Below are 16,217 nucleotides of genomic sequence, written 5' to 3'. Positions count from 1 at the left end.
AAAAGACAAACACTGCTCAACAAGCATAAAAATATTCTTTAGCGTGCAATTCATTCTTGGTGTTTGTTATTTGCTTGCTTTCCATGCCAATTTGAAAAAAGAAAAGAAACTAATTTTAGACTCATCTCTTCCCGAAGATCCCACCCATTTTTTCTTCCCATTTTTCTGTTTTCCCTTTTTTACTTTTTTCTTTTTTCGTGTAGTAATTTCTATTGAATCACGCAACAACTATACATAATTAATCGTCATGACAGGTATATAAGAAAGGGCAATTCAGAAAAGAAAAAGCAGCATATACTAAAGTATTCAATCTCTAGCTCATCACGATAAAACAATAAAAGTGATTGCCAAGGATGCAAAATCCGGTAAACAAATCAAATTGGAATATGTAAATAAAAAGATCACCGGGAATGGGTCCTTTGGTGTCGTCTATCAAACGCGGCTGATTGGTACAAATGAGGAAGCTGCTATCAAAAAAGTGCTGCAAGACCGTAGATTTAAGGTAAGCATAAGATATACTTTTGAAGGCTGTAAAAAGGTGGAAGGTGGGGTTGTTGTTGGAAGTCGTGGGGGGTGAGGTAAAAATCCAAATAAAAATTGAATTTTACAGGATCTTAATTATTTAAATACTGGGCTTTATAGAATCGTGAACTACAAATTATGCGTCTTGTTAGTCATCCTAATGTGTGTCAACTCAAGTCATATTTTTATAATCAAGTGGAAAACAAGGAAGACGAAGTATATCTAAATTTGGTGATGGAATATGTACCGGATACATTATACAGGGCAACGAGACATTACGCTAAAGCAAAACAACACATGCCTATGATATTGGTTCAATTGTACATGTATCAAGTCTTACGATCCTTGGCCTATATCCATTCTTTGGGTATCTGTCACCGCGATATCAAGCCGCAAAATGTATTATTAGATCCAATTCGTGGTATTTGTAAAATGTGTGATTTTGGCAGGTAATAACGATGATGTGTTTAAAAACTTAAAGCCTTCAAAATAACAGGATATGGGATGGCTCAACAACCCAACTGTAATCTATAAATAGTGCAAAGATTCTTGTTCCTGGCGAACCTAACGTATCGTATATCTGTTCTCGTTATTATCGTGCTCCAGAGTTAATTTTTGGTGCAACAAATTATACTCTTAATATTGATGTTTGGTCAACGGGTTGTGTTATGGCAGAGTTGATCTTAGGTCAGCCTTTCTTCCCTGGAGAGAGTGGGATCGATCAGTTAGTGGAAATTATAAAGATTTTGGGTACGCCTTCAAAAGAACAAATTGCTGCAATGAATGCAAGCTATGTTGAACATAGATTCCCAATGATCAAGCCTCATCCATTATCAACTGTAAGTGTCTTTATAAACATGCAAAGTGCGCTCAAAGGGTTCTATATTAACGGATTCCAATTAGATCTTTACACATGCAACTCCCGAAGCGGTCGATTTACTATCACGCATGTTGCAATATCATCCACAACAAAGAATTAGCGCAATTGAAGCGTTATCTCATTCATTCTTTGATCCGATTCGTGATTCTAACACAAGATTACCTGGTGGACAACCTTTGCCGCCAGTATTGAACTTTACAAGAGAAGGTAGGAACACAGCATCTATTTGATCAAGTTGTGAATCTTGGAGCTAACACTATTCTTCTGAACGTTAATAGAGTTATCCATAAGACCCGATTTGATTACGAGATTAGTGCCTCCACACTGTGAACAAGAACTTCTGTCGAGGGGTATTGACATTCATAATTTTGACCCTATTCCACTTGAGCAAATGAAAATCTCCCCGTCAGCCATTTAGTTTACAAAACAAACTGACGTAATGTAGAGAAGTATATAAGGCTCTGTACATATGAAAATATTTCTTGTTGATATCCTTACGTATATATACATGATATTTTCATCAACCTTTTTAATGTCTTTTGAAATATGAGCTTAAACCATACACATTATACACTATAAATAACAATTCTGAAAGCGCGTTTTGAGCTTGACAAACCTGCATGAAAATCTAGACCCATTAGTTGATTTTGATTGGATGGAGAAACAGAGTCTTTTTAGTTCAAGATAAGACGTTCATAGTTTAGAAAGAAAATAAAGGCTTTAGGTAAGAATGCATATTTTGACAGCTTTTGTAAAATAAATCGAATACTATTTTACATGCAAAACTTTCGCGTCCTTTTTGAGAAAGAGTAAATCACGGTTCTTTGTGGCATCCTGTTGTTATAGACGAAAGACTTTAGCGAATCGTCAAGTTCCTTCTGAATATTGATAAAATATACATCTTATTCTTTGCAGTCGCATGATCACGTTTTCCAAAGTATTGCAGCTGTCGTAAACTGATCATTGGACCCTCTGTTGGATTACAAACGCTACACGTCCAAAAGAATGAATATATAATTAGTTAGTGTTAATGGAAAGAAATTACTGCTATAATATCGCGCTTAAGGTTCTGTAATAGTCTATAATTCAGGACTTGCGTTTCTTCAATCTCCAAATGGTAGGTAGCTTTTATTGGCTACTTCGTGCTGACATAACAGCACGATAGTTAAAAAAACGCTGTTGCGGTTCAAGCATCAGATTGCTTTTCAGCATTACACAGCAATAATAACTCATCTTTTAAATTCGCAGATAGGCCTTGAATCGACTCTGTGATTTGCATTGCAACTCTATTTCTTATCTCTTTTTTTGCCTTTTTCCGGTCTTTAACTGTCTTTGTTACATTTTTTTTCTTAACACCTTTGTGAGTATATCTAGAGCTACATGTCCAACTAGCAGGTTCTACCTTTCTAAAACGTCGATATGATCTTATCTTGATAAACTGTCTTGATATTGGAGGCTTCGGCGGAGAATTGCAAGTCTCTATAATCTTGAAAAGACGAAATTAAGGGGATTATTCAAGCTTGAATAAAATACAAAGCAAAACGTTAGCAGTCAGCAATGGAAGTAGTACTTGCGTTAAACTTCGACGCTATCAATTATGGTAGAAATAACAACATTTCTTCCAAAAATTAATTTCATAATGATGATGGTATGAAGGGAAGGATGTCACAAAGTTCGATAGTTACACAGCAAATGTAAGAAGTAAGTTGTATAAGAACCTTTTACTGTATAAAGACAGAGTATGCTTCTCGGTAGCTATTGTGAACATTGACAAGTTCCGTAGGTGAGATTAAATTTTTACGCATGTATGTTCCTTTGCGCTGATTACTCAGACGTAAATATGGAAGAACTGTAGAAGCATACTCATGGAATTACCAAAAGCAAGTTCTGTGAAGAAAAGCGTACACTGCACAGTCATCTTTTCTTGAAGTTGACTCTAGGAATATGGTGTCGAAGTTTCGCAAGAGGCAAGGGCTTAATAGATAGCTACGCGTTCAGCTAAGATGCTGGAAGTACGATAATGAAGTAAATAACTGATTTAATTAGACGTATATTCAGTCCAAACTATCGAGTAGCTATTTATTGACTCGTTCTGATCTACTGTTACCAAATTTTTATTCAGTTTTTTCCTGTTTGCAAAACAGTAAGACTTTTCCCGTTGGAATTCAAACCACTGATCAATTGGACTGTTTAAGCATTCCTGATAAATTTAGAAATCCAATTTATTCAATTTCGCTCTATTAAGAAAGCCCAGGGTATTCATTTTCTTCAAATTGTTCTTAGTTCGCAAAAAGAATATGACAGATATTCCTACAATTGACGAGACAATTCACTTTGATAACCCACCGCAATATTCAGAGCTTCAACAGCAAGCACATCATCGTGTAGTTGCCATAAGCATTGACGAAGGCTCCGCTGAATATGTGTATGATTGGGCTGTTAACAACTTCATCAACCCTACTTCTGATTTGGTAACTTTCTCACAATATAACTGAAAATCATTGACAGTATATATTCAAATATAAGAGTCGATATAATTGTTAACAGGTAGTGTTCTTAAACTGTCGTCCAGTTGAACTTCCCGTAGCGCCTTACATAAATACAACAGCAAGTACAAGCGCAGTTGACGAAACCAAAAAGAGGAAAAGTCATGAGTTACTGGATGGATACGCTAGACGATTGAAGCCCTTTAATGTAATTTAGTGATCTGTTAGCAAATTACTGTCAGATTTAACTCATATTCAAATAGATTGCTGTCAGGGCCATTGCTTTAACGGGTGATCCTAGAGAAGAAGTCATTCGCAAAGTTACCGAGCTAGAAGCCAATGTGTTGATAATGGGCTCACGTCAACTGGGGTCTGTCAAAAGAGCCTTTTTAGGCAGCGTTAGTGACTATTGCAGTCATCATAGTCCATGCACCGTTATTATTGTACGACCAGATGATAATTTCAACAAAAAGAAGGACACTAAGCGTCTCTTCCAACGAAGATCACATTAGGCATATCTTTATTGTATCGATGATAAGCTGTCACAAATAGTAGTTTTGTTCACGGATGGAGGTATTATTGTAATAAAAGGCAATAGTAAGGCACAGATTAATTATTTCCTTCCTTGCAAGGTATACAATCGCTTGTGTCTTTTGACTTTAATCTAATCCAATGATAGGCGATTATCATGCTTAGTATAAATTGATATCGATTACTACATGAAAAGAACTTACTTTCTTTCCCGACATGCTCTTTGAAATTCTTCCCATTCCTTCAAACATTTCGATCGGTCATTGTTATTTTTTTCAAGACATTCTTTCAGAGGAACATAATCGCAAGATTCAACTCTGTTTTCTGACTCCATTTATCGCTTTTGGTTTTCGTATAAAATGAACAAAGAAGAGCTGCTTTTAGTCAATCCGGGGTTATTTGAACTTTTCAAGGTACGACTAAAATCACCCAGCAACAACGGAATAATAGGAAAAACTGTAGTGTTTTATTGAGGTTTTGAAGTTTGTTTAAATGAATTTTGAATTACATTATAAACAAACTTGACTAATAATGGACGTTGTTACTTATAGATATTCGCTTCTAACACTCTTTCTTAAGTAAGCTAATTACTTCATGACTTCCGATTTGCTAGAAAAAGCTTTGTAAACAAAGGAACCTATTCTTCGCGTCTTTATTTTGACAAGACCTTTGATATACGAATCACATTTGACGTGTCTTATTTATTTTATTCCATGGACATTTGATCCCTAGATGTTCCAAAAACAGTCTTTAACAGCGTTAGCAAAAATATGTTACCCAGCAATAATCAATTTAGCTTGTCTATTGCACTTTGGCAACCATTTCTATCAATAAAGGCCACGACAGTTGTGAATTGAAATCCAACAGAGAGCCGCCAATCCATAATAGATAATGGCTTTGCGTGAGGCTTTATACTCTATGCGCTTGCACTATTTATCATTTCTATTTATCTCGGCTACTAATCCTTCAGAAAACCCAGAAATAGGGTGTTTCTCTAGGGTATAAGTACATAATAAGCATTCCGCTGTGGTTTCGCTATCCTGATTTTGAGCTTCTGCAAGCATCACACACGTACGAATAAAATGTTTTCACATAATTCTTCACATGTATCAAGGCCACATATCTGCATAGGTTTCTCTACTATGCCTGGGATCTTATTAAGTCTATATCTTTAAGCCCTGCATTAAAGAAAATTCTGGATGAAAGCTAATATACGAGGGGTTTCTTAAAAGTTCAAACGAACATGATGTGAGCAGCTGATACATTGTACATCGAGCAAAAAAATAGAGCTTACTATTGATAAGTGGCCGCTATTATGCCCCCATTTGGTAATTCATACATTCTTATCCTTAAGGATAGGCTACTTTAGATGTAGTGGTTTGACTTAATATAACAACTTTTCTCTTTCGCAGTGCAAACACTTCCATCTTTATTTAGTTTCGGTTGCAAATACATTCCCACAAACAGTTAAAAGGTTATAAGTGTAAGCCACTCGATAGACAATTGTGACATTGCAGAGGAGATTAAGAAGTATATCAGAATCAATTACTTCCTGCTTGAATGTTTTGTGAAAGCAAAGAAAGAAGGGCTTAATCATCCGAATACAAGCAAGAAATTTTGGATTACCTGACTGACTCTGGTCGTTTTTTGATGGTGTCCTTCAGTCATTCAAACATGCTCTAGTATCAAATATAATGGTTATATGAACTACCTAGCATAATTGGAAAGTTGCATTGGATTGTACTTCCGCTTGGTGTCATAATCGACAAATGTAAGTCGGTTTCTTGAATATGGGCAGTCTCTTAGCGAGTGTTGGAAAGTCTATAATGTAATGCACGTTTTTACGTCTTTGAATATTGATTATAGATTTTAGGATGTTCCCTTTGAATTTCTTCTTTACATGGCTAGGCGTGGTATTATTTGCAAATGCAGCTTTTGTAAAGCTTGTGTTATCAATAACATCCAAATGATGCATGCCAGCAAAATATATTAAAATTTGAAAATATCTCATGATACTCATTCATACGAATCAAACTCACAGCAGTTACCAAGTTTATACTAGTTTGTAAAATGTCAGAAACTGCACATGGGGAAGGAAAGAACTGAAAGACATGATTGTAATACACAATGAGACCTACATAATATTGTCGGAATCAGAATGCTAGGCACATGCTTGGCTAGGCACATCGAAAACTCCATTTTCATGCGGTTATAAGCAATTCCGTTGATTACTAGACATATAGATTGTAGTGAAAAATCATGGGTTTAAAAAAAAAAAAAACCAAAAAGAATAAATATTTTGGGAGCTGATGCCCAGTTCTAAGTAAGTGATATGAAACAAGATAATATCCATATAATACTGTTTGCTTTTTTACAGGGTCTATTGTTACTTGAAGGTGGCTCGTGCAGTAACAATTTTCCGATACAAAAATTATACCCAGCATAGAAGAAGTGCGCTCAATTCCATAGGCATAGAATACTACAATTACCAGATATCCGAAATCTTCGCAACTTAGCATTATTATACTCATTTTGAACAGAAGGTTAAAGTTCAATTAAATCTTTTTAATTTGTTGTAGAGTCATTTCTTTATGTCTCTCTCCATTGGAGATTGAATGATGGTGATCTGTCCTTTTAAATGTCCGCCACATTTCTTCTAACCCCTTGTTTTGTATTCAGTCTCAAAATTCATGCCCATTTTGTTGTACGAGAACAATTCAAAGTATATTCGCATACATGTATGGTAATCTCACATACTATTCTACACTTTCCACTGCAAAAAAACTGTAGCAAACTAGTGTATTGAGAATTGTTTACTCAAGTAGGTAAAAAGCTCAATCATACCGACAATTTTCGAGCTAGGGCTGAATAACCAAGGATTATTCTTAGACTGTTTGCAGACTTTTCTATTAAATTCGTAAATAAGCCAATGGAAAACTTTCCTAATACACTGTATTAAAGTTGGTACAATTTTTGGTTCTGAGATCATCAGCCATGTGCGAAGATGCTCAATGAAAAGATTAATATTCTTCAAAGAGCTCCATTCGTTTTTAAAAATCACCTTAAAGTACTTTATATGGTTGATGATAAGCTTCTAATCGTTCTCAAATGCATCGATTGGTGATTTACAAAGATACCAACGGTTGGGTTTTTGCTGGTCTTGATTGGATGGGTTGTTTATTCAGGCAGCATCTGTAATCTCCGCGAGATGGGCATTTGCTCATGCGGGAAATCCCCGTTTCTCGTGGATCTGTTATTTGACCGAAACCCTTCTTTATTTAGGTTTTATGCTAGCGCTGTGTGGGATATATAAATAGTAACTGATTTCGATTTTCTTTCTCTATTTCATTCATCTATATTATCATCATTAAATTGATCAACGCCATCATATTTTCGACCAACTTCTAACATGGACCTCTCTTGGTGTATCATTTGCGATCGTCATTGTACTGGAGACAATGTAAGTATCCTAAGATATATATATATATAATATTTTCGTACCATGGATCAACTCACTCATCAGCATCTTTCTGCATAGTTATATTGCTCTGAAACGTGCCGCACGCAAGACATCAAGCAGAAAAAGGCTTACGTTTCGCCGTTTATGTTCGACCAAAGTCCCTCCACCTCTCTTGTTTCCTCTCCATTATTAGACCCCTTCCTATCTTCTTTTAACCATGAAAGGAGAGCCTCAGTTACTATCAGCAGGTCTATACAGTATAACAACGACATTGCCATATACCCCAGTCCATCCAGTATTACAAGTATTCAGCTCATTTAAGTATGCATGGGTCTACTTTCAGTTGGACAATCTTGTGCAAAAAAAAAAAAAATCAAAAAAGCATATATACCCATAAAAAAAGGAAAAAAATGTGGACAACCTTTCTTTCTCAAAATTACTCATACAGCAGCATTCATTATACAATCTATTACACTTTATTCTTTGGAGTCTTTAATTGCATCTCTTCAGCGAAGAAAAAAACACTAACCTTCATGGTACCCAGAAAAATTGACATTTTAACGTATTGATCTGTACTTCTATTCATCCTTGTTTATAAACTTCATAAACCCTTGATTGTCCTTCAAAGCTTGTTTGTTACTGGTTTCATGATAATTTAGCAAACATTAGGTGTAAGCTTTCTCTTATTCGCGCCCGAAAAAAAGAAAAAAATCAATGAGACATTTTTTTTCCGTGTGATTCATCTGATTTAAAGCTACCGCAACTGCTTTATTCATCATTTGCACTGTGCACTGTTTCTGGAAATAAACCCCACAAAGATCTTTGCCCACATAAACATATCTGGATGGCGCAACCGAATTACCACTGTGAAATCTTAAGCAATATTTTTCTTAAAGCAAAGTAACTCCAGAAAAGGTTAATAACCAATTTGTAACTGCCCAAAAAAAAAAAAGACCATAAGCAAGCGATAGATTTTGCTTTCTTATCAGCCACACGATGGTTTCTGGGAGTCTACAGTTCTCGATATACAACTGCAGACTTATAAATCAACTTTCGAATAAGGTGTATGAAGCTTCCAAGAGTTGATGGAATAGCTCAGAGGAATTACTGAGAAGGTGGGCCTTTCTTCTCGTCTATTCATTACTTTTATTGAACAGACCAATCAGATTGCAACATTTACGAACAACAACTACATCTCCACAATAAGATCTCTAGTCATCGATCAGCCCATAACGATCGAATTTTAACTAAACATGGGATTAACTGGTCGACCATTGTTACTAATGGTCTGAAGACCAAATTTCCTCTTCCAAGAAGCCGTTTTGACATTTCTGGCAATAAAGAATCGTACAGTGTGGAAACGATATTTGAAGAACCTGAAGTGGCCCAATACCTCAGGTCACAACGTGTCCACTCGATTGTCCAAACGGCAATTCAGCCTGGGGCTATCATTTTTCTCTTCCTAGTCGTCTATTTTTACATCAATCTGAGCATTTAGATTGGTAGTTGACCAAATTGGTCCTGTAGTAGGCAACTACTTTAATTCAATTTCTCTTCGGGGTAACCGCTCTAGAGGGGATTTGATTTTTTACACCCGCTTTCGTGACGATAGCCTCACTCGAGTCGCTATTGAAGAGGGCATTATTCACAATAGGTGCAGTATAAAGCTGTTCCATATAAGGATAACTGCGAAGCGAATGATCATGTTAGAGACATTAACTTTGCCTATCCGTGCCGAACAAAACGAGTTGCAATTTAAATTGCAAGAATCCATGTCCCATTACGGCAGGGTTCTGCAAATTAAACAACGCCTGAACCACGGTTTTTTGGAAGGAGATGTGTCCGTCTTGCTGGACCGACAGTCAGCGGACGGCATAGCGCCTTATCAAGAATTACAGCGAATGTTGTATTTAGAAGCTTGGGATATAACTGTTCCCATTAGTTATAAGGGAGCGAAGCCCATATGCTATTATTTCCGTCAAGAAGGGCATGTAAAGAAGGACTACCCCACCCTCCAAAAAGTTGTTTGTTTCCGCTGTGGTGGCCATGGCCATACTCAGCGACGCTACCGTGTCCCTTTTGAGACTATTGATGAAGTAACTGAGGCGAACGAAACAACTTTCGCCAAGGAGTTAGATAGATATGAGATTCTTACGTCTCAACAGCCCGTTGCTGAATCGCACGTTTTGACGCCTATCCCATCTTCCGACATTGAGCTCAAGCCCACCACCGATAGCAGTTATATCGGCAAGGATGGTAACCCCGATTAAGAAATGAATGAATATGATGAGGAGTTCATTTCTGCGTCAATCCCCAGCGTTAAAACAACCTTGTCTACGGCTGACAACGAGATCACATCGGCCCTCCCTCGCTCGGGCACTTTATACTCAAAATATGCCCCCATGGCAGACCGCTTAACCATGGATGTTGATTCTCCCTTACTCATCCCCAAAAAGATCTTGAAGCGCACCACCGCACCTTTACCTCCCGATGAACAATTTGTTGAATCAAAATCAAAGTTAGCTAGTTCCAGCTCCACTTCTGCTGCTCCCGCCCGTAAGGGTAATGAGTAACAAATTCATACGTATTGCATCCTTAAATGCTCGTAGCATTTTCAAGGATGCTGATAAAAGCACTCAAAGGGTGTTTTTATCATACCTCAAATCACCTTCTCTCTCTTTAGATATTTTATGTTTACAGGAAGTTTCAGCTTTTCATCTGCAAGCTTACTTAATTCACGACCAATGCCACTACTTTCAGTCATACCTATATCCTCAATGTTCCGTGCTTTTCACTAAATATTGCGCCATTATATGTTTAAACAAGAATCCGACACTCTATGATGCTACCGTCTCCCTTGATGAACGGTGTATTCGTGCTACAGTTTATAATCAAGATCTTCAAAAAAGTGGAATGTTCTATCATTAACATTTATGGTCCTGCTCAGTCTGAGCACAATTTACCTTCTTTAAACAAATTCATGTCCTCACCTTTCCACTATACTATCTCTCCAGAAACACCAACTATTTTATTAGGCGACTTTAACTTATGTTTGTCAAACTCGTAGAGACATGCGATGCTAGTCAATTCATCGCTTGGCATTAGTGGCTTGAAGAGCACTTTGAAAATTGTTTTACCCAACGGACAACCTACCTTTTAGGAGGGGTACCCAAATTTCCCTCATCGATTATATTTTTTGCAGCAAATTTTATCATCCACAAGCCTAACAATCAGCAAACGTACATACCTTCCTCATGGACTGATCACCAACTGCTCCAGATTTGATCTCAATGCGGACAGGGATGATCTTGGACCGGGATTCTGGCGTTTCAACACGTCCCTATTGCACAAAGACACTTTTATCAGTATACTGACGGACGTGATAAACACTTTCTTTGTCTTTGTTGATTCGTTAGTCGTCTCTACTGCTCAATCAACCTGAGAAAGCCTCAAGCGGGCTCTCCGAGACTTGTGAACGCTTTACAGCGGGTTTCCATAAATTCAGGCGAAGTGAAACTCAACGCATACAGCAAGAGCTTCAACATTACTTACTGGCAATATTGCTTCAAGTGGTACTCCTGCTGCGGTACGACAACAGGAACTTATCCAGCAAATGAATGAGATATTGGAAAAAGAAACCAAGACAACAATGAACAAACTCTATCTTCACTCTGCTACACGATGGCATGAACCAGGGGAAAGAAATACCAAGTATCTTTATCGAGTTATCAAGTCACGGCAGAATCAGTAGACTATTCATGCTTTACGATGCAGCGACACTGGTAGACTTTTGGAGACTACTCCAGAGATTTTACAAGAAGTACATAAATTTTACAGCCAGCTCTATACTTCAGAGGGTATAGATGTAGAAGCCATTCACACTCTTTTAACCAATGCGCCAGACGATGTTGGGTTATCGGACCATTCTGCTAGTGCGGTGGGGAAAGATTTAATTGTAACTTACCTTATCGACGTTGTGAATCATGCTCCCACTCAAAAATCTCCTGGATTAGACGGTCTGCCTTTCGAAGTGTACACATTCTTATTCAACCAATTTCCCAACGCAAAATTCTTATTCTTGGCAGTCCTAAATGAGACATTACACGACAAGATCATGGAAGCAGACTAGAATGGTCCTCCTGTTCAAAAAAGGTGACCCGACATTATTAAGCAATTGGAGACCTCTGTCACTCATTAATACCGATGCGAAAATTTTCACTAAATTGTTTGCGAACCGCTTTAATACTACCCTACCGAACCTGATCAACCCTTACCAGAAGGGTTTTATGCCCCCATCGTTTGGTATCTGATAATGGATGGGTTAATATGACACTAATGAAAAATTACCGACGTTGTAAAGACATACGGACTTCTACAGCCGTAGCCGTTCTGTTGGATTAAAAAAAGGCGTATGATCGAGTCTAATCCACAATATTTCCGTTTAGTGCTGCAGCGTTTCGGCTTCTAGGGTCATCTTATTTCAGCTATGATATCTTTATTCTTCTCAACCGCCGTTTCTCTGTCGATCAATGGGTATTTGTGACAGCCTTTGCTACAAGGTCGTGGATTACGACAAGGGGACCGTCTCTCACCTTTGTTATTCAATCTGATGTATGAGCCGTTACTGCGTACCATTCTGGCTTCTTCACTAAAGGGAATTACAATGTTACCTTTATCCACACCAGTCTATTCCATGGCTAAAATGCCCATTATCCGACATCCGTATACTGGAAAGGCCGACAGTATTATTAAATGGTCAGAGCAACCTGTCTTCCATCTTCTAAGTTATGCTGACGATCTTGAAGCTTTTTTGGCATTGCCCGACGAATGGCCCGTCTGATGCCAGATCTTATCCTTGTATGGCTCAGCCAGTAATGCCAAAGTTAACCTTCACAAGACCAACATTGTATCCTTATCAGGTGAAAGTAGGCCATCTTGGGTTGCTATTGCTGATTCTGAGAGTATCAGATACTATACCAAGCATAACGCAACGATTGTTCGTTACTTGGGCTATCCTCTCTACTCAACGGCCAGGCAATTGAATGTTTACATCTATCGTATAACGAATGTCCTCAAAATTCACTGCAGTCAGCTGAAAGATAGAGGTCTTTTCGTCCGCTGATTATCTTTGTTGGCCAACTCACAAATTTTCAGCAAGATATGGCACTTGTTGCGGGACTTGCCAGTGCCTAAGATATGGTTGAATGAAGTTCGTACGGTCATCTGTAAGTTTGTTTTACCTTTTCGGCCGGCTCCTTCTTGGCAATCCATCTGTCTGCGCAAGTCTCTTGGTGGCCTAGGAGTCATTGATATACATCACCAGCATTTGGCCCTCCAGCTTATATACATTCAACGGATTCTTCGCCCGAAAAGCAACAGTGATTCGTTACCCCACTGATCGGTTACTGTATCCATCTATGTACTGGTCATCATTCCTTTGCCCCATGGTTACAGCATGCACGAATTTTTTTTGCCACTGTTCAAGAAAACTCCTACTTTATTTCTCCTCACAAGGCTTCTTACCGAACTTCCGGCACTCCCGTCTCATGCTACTAGGCCAGGCCGTTGGTATGCGGATACCCCTTTACGATTTGCTATTGCTCCTGTCACCTCGTTATCAGTTGATGAGCAATACAATCTCACTCAAATACCTTTGTGTTATACTTTAGCAAACGCAGTGTCTTGGTCATATCCGTATAATATGTTCACCAATTTTTTGCGGATAGATAGTCCGAAATTTACTAAGGCAGCCGAGATACTAGATTTAATAACATCTGACATTCCTCCCATTCAATGGAGATATAGCATCAAGAAGTTCATGGCTCCGGATGCTCGTAACGATGTTCCACCGTCTGATAAACGTTTTCAGAATGCTAATCAGCGTTCCAACAAATAGTTACCATTGATACATCTGTGTGGACTCCTTCATTTACTCATTGGACTATCAAACTCGGTGACAATCTAACCGTTTTCTTTGAAAAATTATCTCCTGGTATATTGAGACAGTTCTGGTCGCAGCGCTATCTTCAGGAGAAGTTACCAGGTCCATTATCATTGCTAGGCATCCCACAAATTCCTTATATATATCCGCCGGGCTTTTGCTATCCTCGGATTTGGAAGGTGTTTTGGTCGTTGAGACTACCACATAAAGTTACCACCTGTTGGTGGCTTTTGCTTCGCAACTCTTTAAGTACTTAGCTTCGTTGCACCGTGTACGGCCACGACGATGGCCTTCGGCAGCGTGTAAGCTGTGTTCAGCACCCATCGAAGATGACTACCACTTTATTGCTGGCCGCCATGATAAATGGTCATACTGGGTAAAAGCCCTGGATCACGTTTCTCTTTCCAATGTACTAAGAACACCAGCAGATGTTATGCATACCCTGCTTAATTTACGACTGCCAAATACTGATGAATATATTGAACCCTACTCGCTAGAGTTGTTAGGTTTCCTTTTGGAAAATCTATGGAAGTATCATTGGACTACCGTTATTAGTCAAGACACTTGGTCCATTGAAAATGCTTACCAACGGCTGTTATCATCGGTTACCTTACAGATTACTGTTAGGAGCGTCGATTCATTGTCTCAGGAGGGCACAGGCTAACCCACCTAGCTGAGGCACGTCTATAATCAGGTTTTACTTATCAACAAGGCCTTTCATCCCTTTTTAACCTATATATCCTTCCTAATCTTTTACTTCTAACGTCCGTTTTTATTGAATAAATGTCACATGAATTTAAACAAAAAAAAAAAAATGAGAGGGTATTTTTTCTTTAACTGGAGCGAATCTCAAACTTGAAACTCGTGATTACATTAGAAGATATAATCTCTATTAGAGCTGCGGAGAGAGTGTATTTTAGGGCGAAATCTGTTTAGCTAAAGGCAGACAGAAGAAGAATAATTAAGCATTATACAACCAACATAATCAACATTTGGATTAGATGACTGGAGTATAAAATAGAATGTTCGTTGAATTGATATTGCTGATAAAGGTTTCTTTCGACTCTTTCGAATTTATCAATCGGCACATTCAATGATGATCTTTCTTTGTCCAATCTTCAGGCAGCTTCTTCGCGCGATGTGCAAGGTATTATCTTCAGCCCTTTGGAATATTTCCTTACGCCTGCTGAGAATGGGATTCCGTACTGTCCCAAAGCACCATCAGAACATCGTTCAATGAAGTCTGATCGACGAACCATATTCGACCTTTCCAATTGGTTTACATTTTAAAAACTGGTACCTGCCGCCGTAAGAATTGCATTGGAAGATACACTACCTGAAAAAGACTTGCCCACCCAAAAGTATGTAATTGTTTGATTGTACACTAACCGAACTCATTTTGCACACATGAAAAGTAATAATTGCATAATCTTTAATCACTTTAAGAGTAAGGTTATAGTTACAACATTTATTTATAATGAAGTACAGGAGCATATCATATCTTTCTCCTCAACTTTGAGGAGCCCCAACTGTTCATCTTCAAGTGTTCTAAAAACTGTTCGTTGTTCTTCAAGGTCAGCCTGTATAATTCAAAATGATTTAGCATAATTAACTTATGAGACTATACAAAGTCCGTACGTTGTAAGTATTTTGAAAGATCTTTAAGCAATAAAAAAGGCTTACATATAACAACGCAAAAAGATCATACACCTGAATGAGCTGTTTTCTGTCTTTGTAAACCAGCGGCAATGTGACGGAACCACATTCAACAGCTTTCCAAGATTTTTCATTCTTTAGCGAATACCTGACCAAAGTTATGGATTTTTGTATAACGTGTATGGAATACACGTGTACTTTCTCCATTGTAGTCCTTGACGCATTGGGATACCTACACATTATCCCTTTCATTGCGTCTGTTCCACTTTTAACATTCTTAATCGAATCTTCAAGAGTGTGGTCGAAGTTGGTGGTTAAATTTAACCTAAAGTGAAGATACATTAAAAAGTATTCTTCTATTATTACACCAATATAAACTATACCCGGATGATTCGATTACAATGACAGTATTATCATTCTCACTGCTTCCAATTCCATCCAGCAGCGTGGAAGTACCAGGTTTTTCTTGTTGCATGAAAAAGATCGCTACTGCTGATTGCCTATTTGTGATATTTGTGGTTATATGTAGTTGTGAACGCGACTTATAATTGATATAAACTGTAAGGTGAAATGAGTCTCCTTTAGTCCTTTTATCATACACTGAAAATCAGAGAGGGGAGCGTTCATAGCGAATTGGATGTTGTATTGACAACAAAAGAAAGAAGGAAAGGAAAGAGAAACATTAAAAAAAAGGAGTTAAATACTTGTACCTGAATTTCTCAACCAGTAATAATGCAGCAT

The 16,217-nt window shown here is 37.9% G+C and overlaps 5 protein-coding genes across 5 annotated transcripts; 3 read left to right on the top strand and 2 right to left on the bottom strand.

Annotated features, from left to right (window-relative positions):
• The first annotated feature begins 176 nt into the window (after positions 1-176).
• Positions 177-2,198, top strand: BDF20DRAFT_888409 (kinase-like domain-containing protein). The gene is made up of 6 exons (XM_053082069.1): positions 177-254; positions 318-502; positions 643-971; positions 1,061-1,361; positions 1,426-1,609; positions 1,681-2,198. Exons 1-6 carry the CDS (start codon positions 248-250, stop codon positions 1,818-1,820), a joined length of 1,146 nt encoding a protein of 381 aa, XP_052932591.1. The 5' UTR covers positions 177-247; the 3' UTR covers positions 1,821-2,198.
• A 761-nt stretch (positions 2,199-2,959) lies between these two features.
• On the top strand, positions 2,960-4,400 carry BDF20DRAFT_838336 (uncharacterized protein; the record flags this gene model as incomplete). Its single annotated transcript, XM_053079149.1, has 7 exons — positions 2,960-3,002; positions 3,059-3,103; positions 3,137-3,185; positions 3,525-3,545; positions 3,648-3,873; positions 3,950-4,096; positions 4,152-4,400. The coding sequence occupies 7 exons, from the start codon at positions 2,960-2,962 to the stop codon at positions 4,398-4,400; spliced, it is 780 nt and encodes a 259-aa protein (XP_052932590.1).
• A 1,450-nt stretch (positions 4,401-5,850) lies between these two features.
• On the bottom strand, positions 5,851-7,066 carry BDF20DRAFT_990261 (uncharacterized protein). The gene is made up of 4 exons (XM_053085317.1): positions 6,810-7,066; positions 6,459-6,521; positions 6,055-6,240; positions 5,851-5,971 (listed from the first exon to the last, which is right to left on the bottom strand). Exons 1-3 carry the CDS (start codon positions 6,948-6,950, stop codon positions 6,127-6,129), a joined length of 318 nt encoding a protein of 105 aa, XP_052932589.1. The 5' UTR covers positions 6,951-7,066; the 3' UTR covers positions 5,851-5,971; positions 6,055-6,126.
• Positions 7,067-7,828: 762 nt separating this feature from the next.
• On the top strand, positions 7,829-8,200 carry BDF20DRAFT_825912 (uncharacterized protein; the record flags this gene model as incomplete). Its single annotated transcript, XM_053078015.1, has 2 exons — positions 7,829-7,879; positions 7,958-8,200. 2 exons carry the CDS (start codon positions 7,829-7,831, stop codon positions 8,198-8,200), a joined length of 294 nt encoding a protein of 97 aa, XP_052932588.1.
• A 7,060-nt stretch (positions 8,201-15,260) lies between these two features.
• BDF20DRAFT_888378 (uncharacterized protein) lies at positions 15,261-16,120 on the bottom strand. Its single transcript, XM_053082068.1, has 3 exons — positions 15,860-16,120; positions 15,504-15,801; positions 15,261-15,400 (listed from the first exon to the last, which is right to left on the bottom strand). Exons 1-3 carry the CDS (start codon positions 15,949-15,951, stop codon positions 15,293-15,295), a joined length of 498 nt encoding a protein of 165 aa, XP_052932587.1. The 5' UTR covers positions 15,952-16,120; the 3' UTR covers positions 15,261-15,292.
• Between the last annotated feature and the right edge of the window lie 97 nt (positions 16,121-16,217).

This window comes from Mycotypha africana (assembly GCF_025528875.1).
Source record: "Mycotypha africana strain NRRL 2978 chromosome Unknown BDF20scaffold_10, whole genome shotgun sequence".
In the NCBI taxonomy this organism is placed as follows: Eukaryota; Fungi; Mucoromycota; class Mucoromycetes; order Mucorales; family Mycotyphaceae; genus Mycotypha; species Mycotypha africana.
The sequence above is the reverse complement of the archived record's forward strand: the minus strand, read 5'-3'. Positions and strand labels throughout refer to the sequence as shown.

Coding starts and splice junctions, on each gene's coding strand:
- BDF20DRAFT_888409 (XM_053082069.1), top strand. Junction 503..642: donor TGCAAGACCGTAGATTTAAG/GTAAGCATAAGA, acceptor TGGGCTTTATAG/AATCGTGAACTACAAATTAT. Junction 1,610..1,680: donor ATTGAACTTTACAAGAGAAG/GTAGGAACACAG, acceptor GAACGTTAATAG/AGTTATCCATAAGACCCGAT.
- BDF20DRAFT_990261 (XM_053085317.1), bottom strand. CDS start 6,950: ATGAGTATAATAATGCTAAGTTGCGAAGATTTCGGATATCTGGTAATT. Junction 6,522..6,809: donor ACTGCACGAGCCACCTTCAA/GTAACAATAGAC, acceptor CATGTCTTTCAG/TTCTTTCCTTCCCCATGTGC. Junction 6,241..6,458: donor GTATAAACTTGGTAACTGCT/GTGAGTTTGATT, acceptor ATTACATTATAG/ACTTTCCAACACTCGCTAAG.
- BDF20DRAFT_888378 (XM_053082068.1), bottom strand. CDS start 15,951: ATGCAACAAGAAAAACCTGGTACTTCCACGCTGCTGGATGGAATTGGA. Junction 15,802..15,859: donor ATTGTAATCGAATCATCCGG/GTATAGTTTATA, acceptor TCTTCACTTTAG/GTTAAATTTAACCACCAACT. Junction 15,401..15,503: donor ATCTTTTTGCGTTGTTATAT/GTAAGCCTTTTT, acceptor TGAATTATACAG/GCTGACCTTGAAGAACAACG.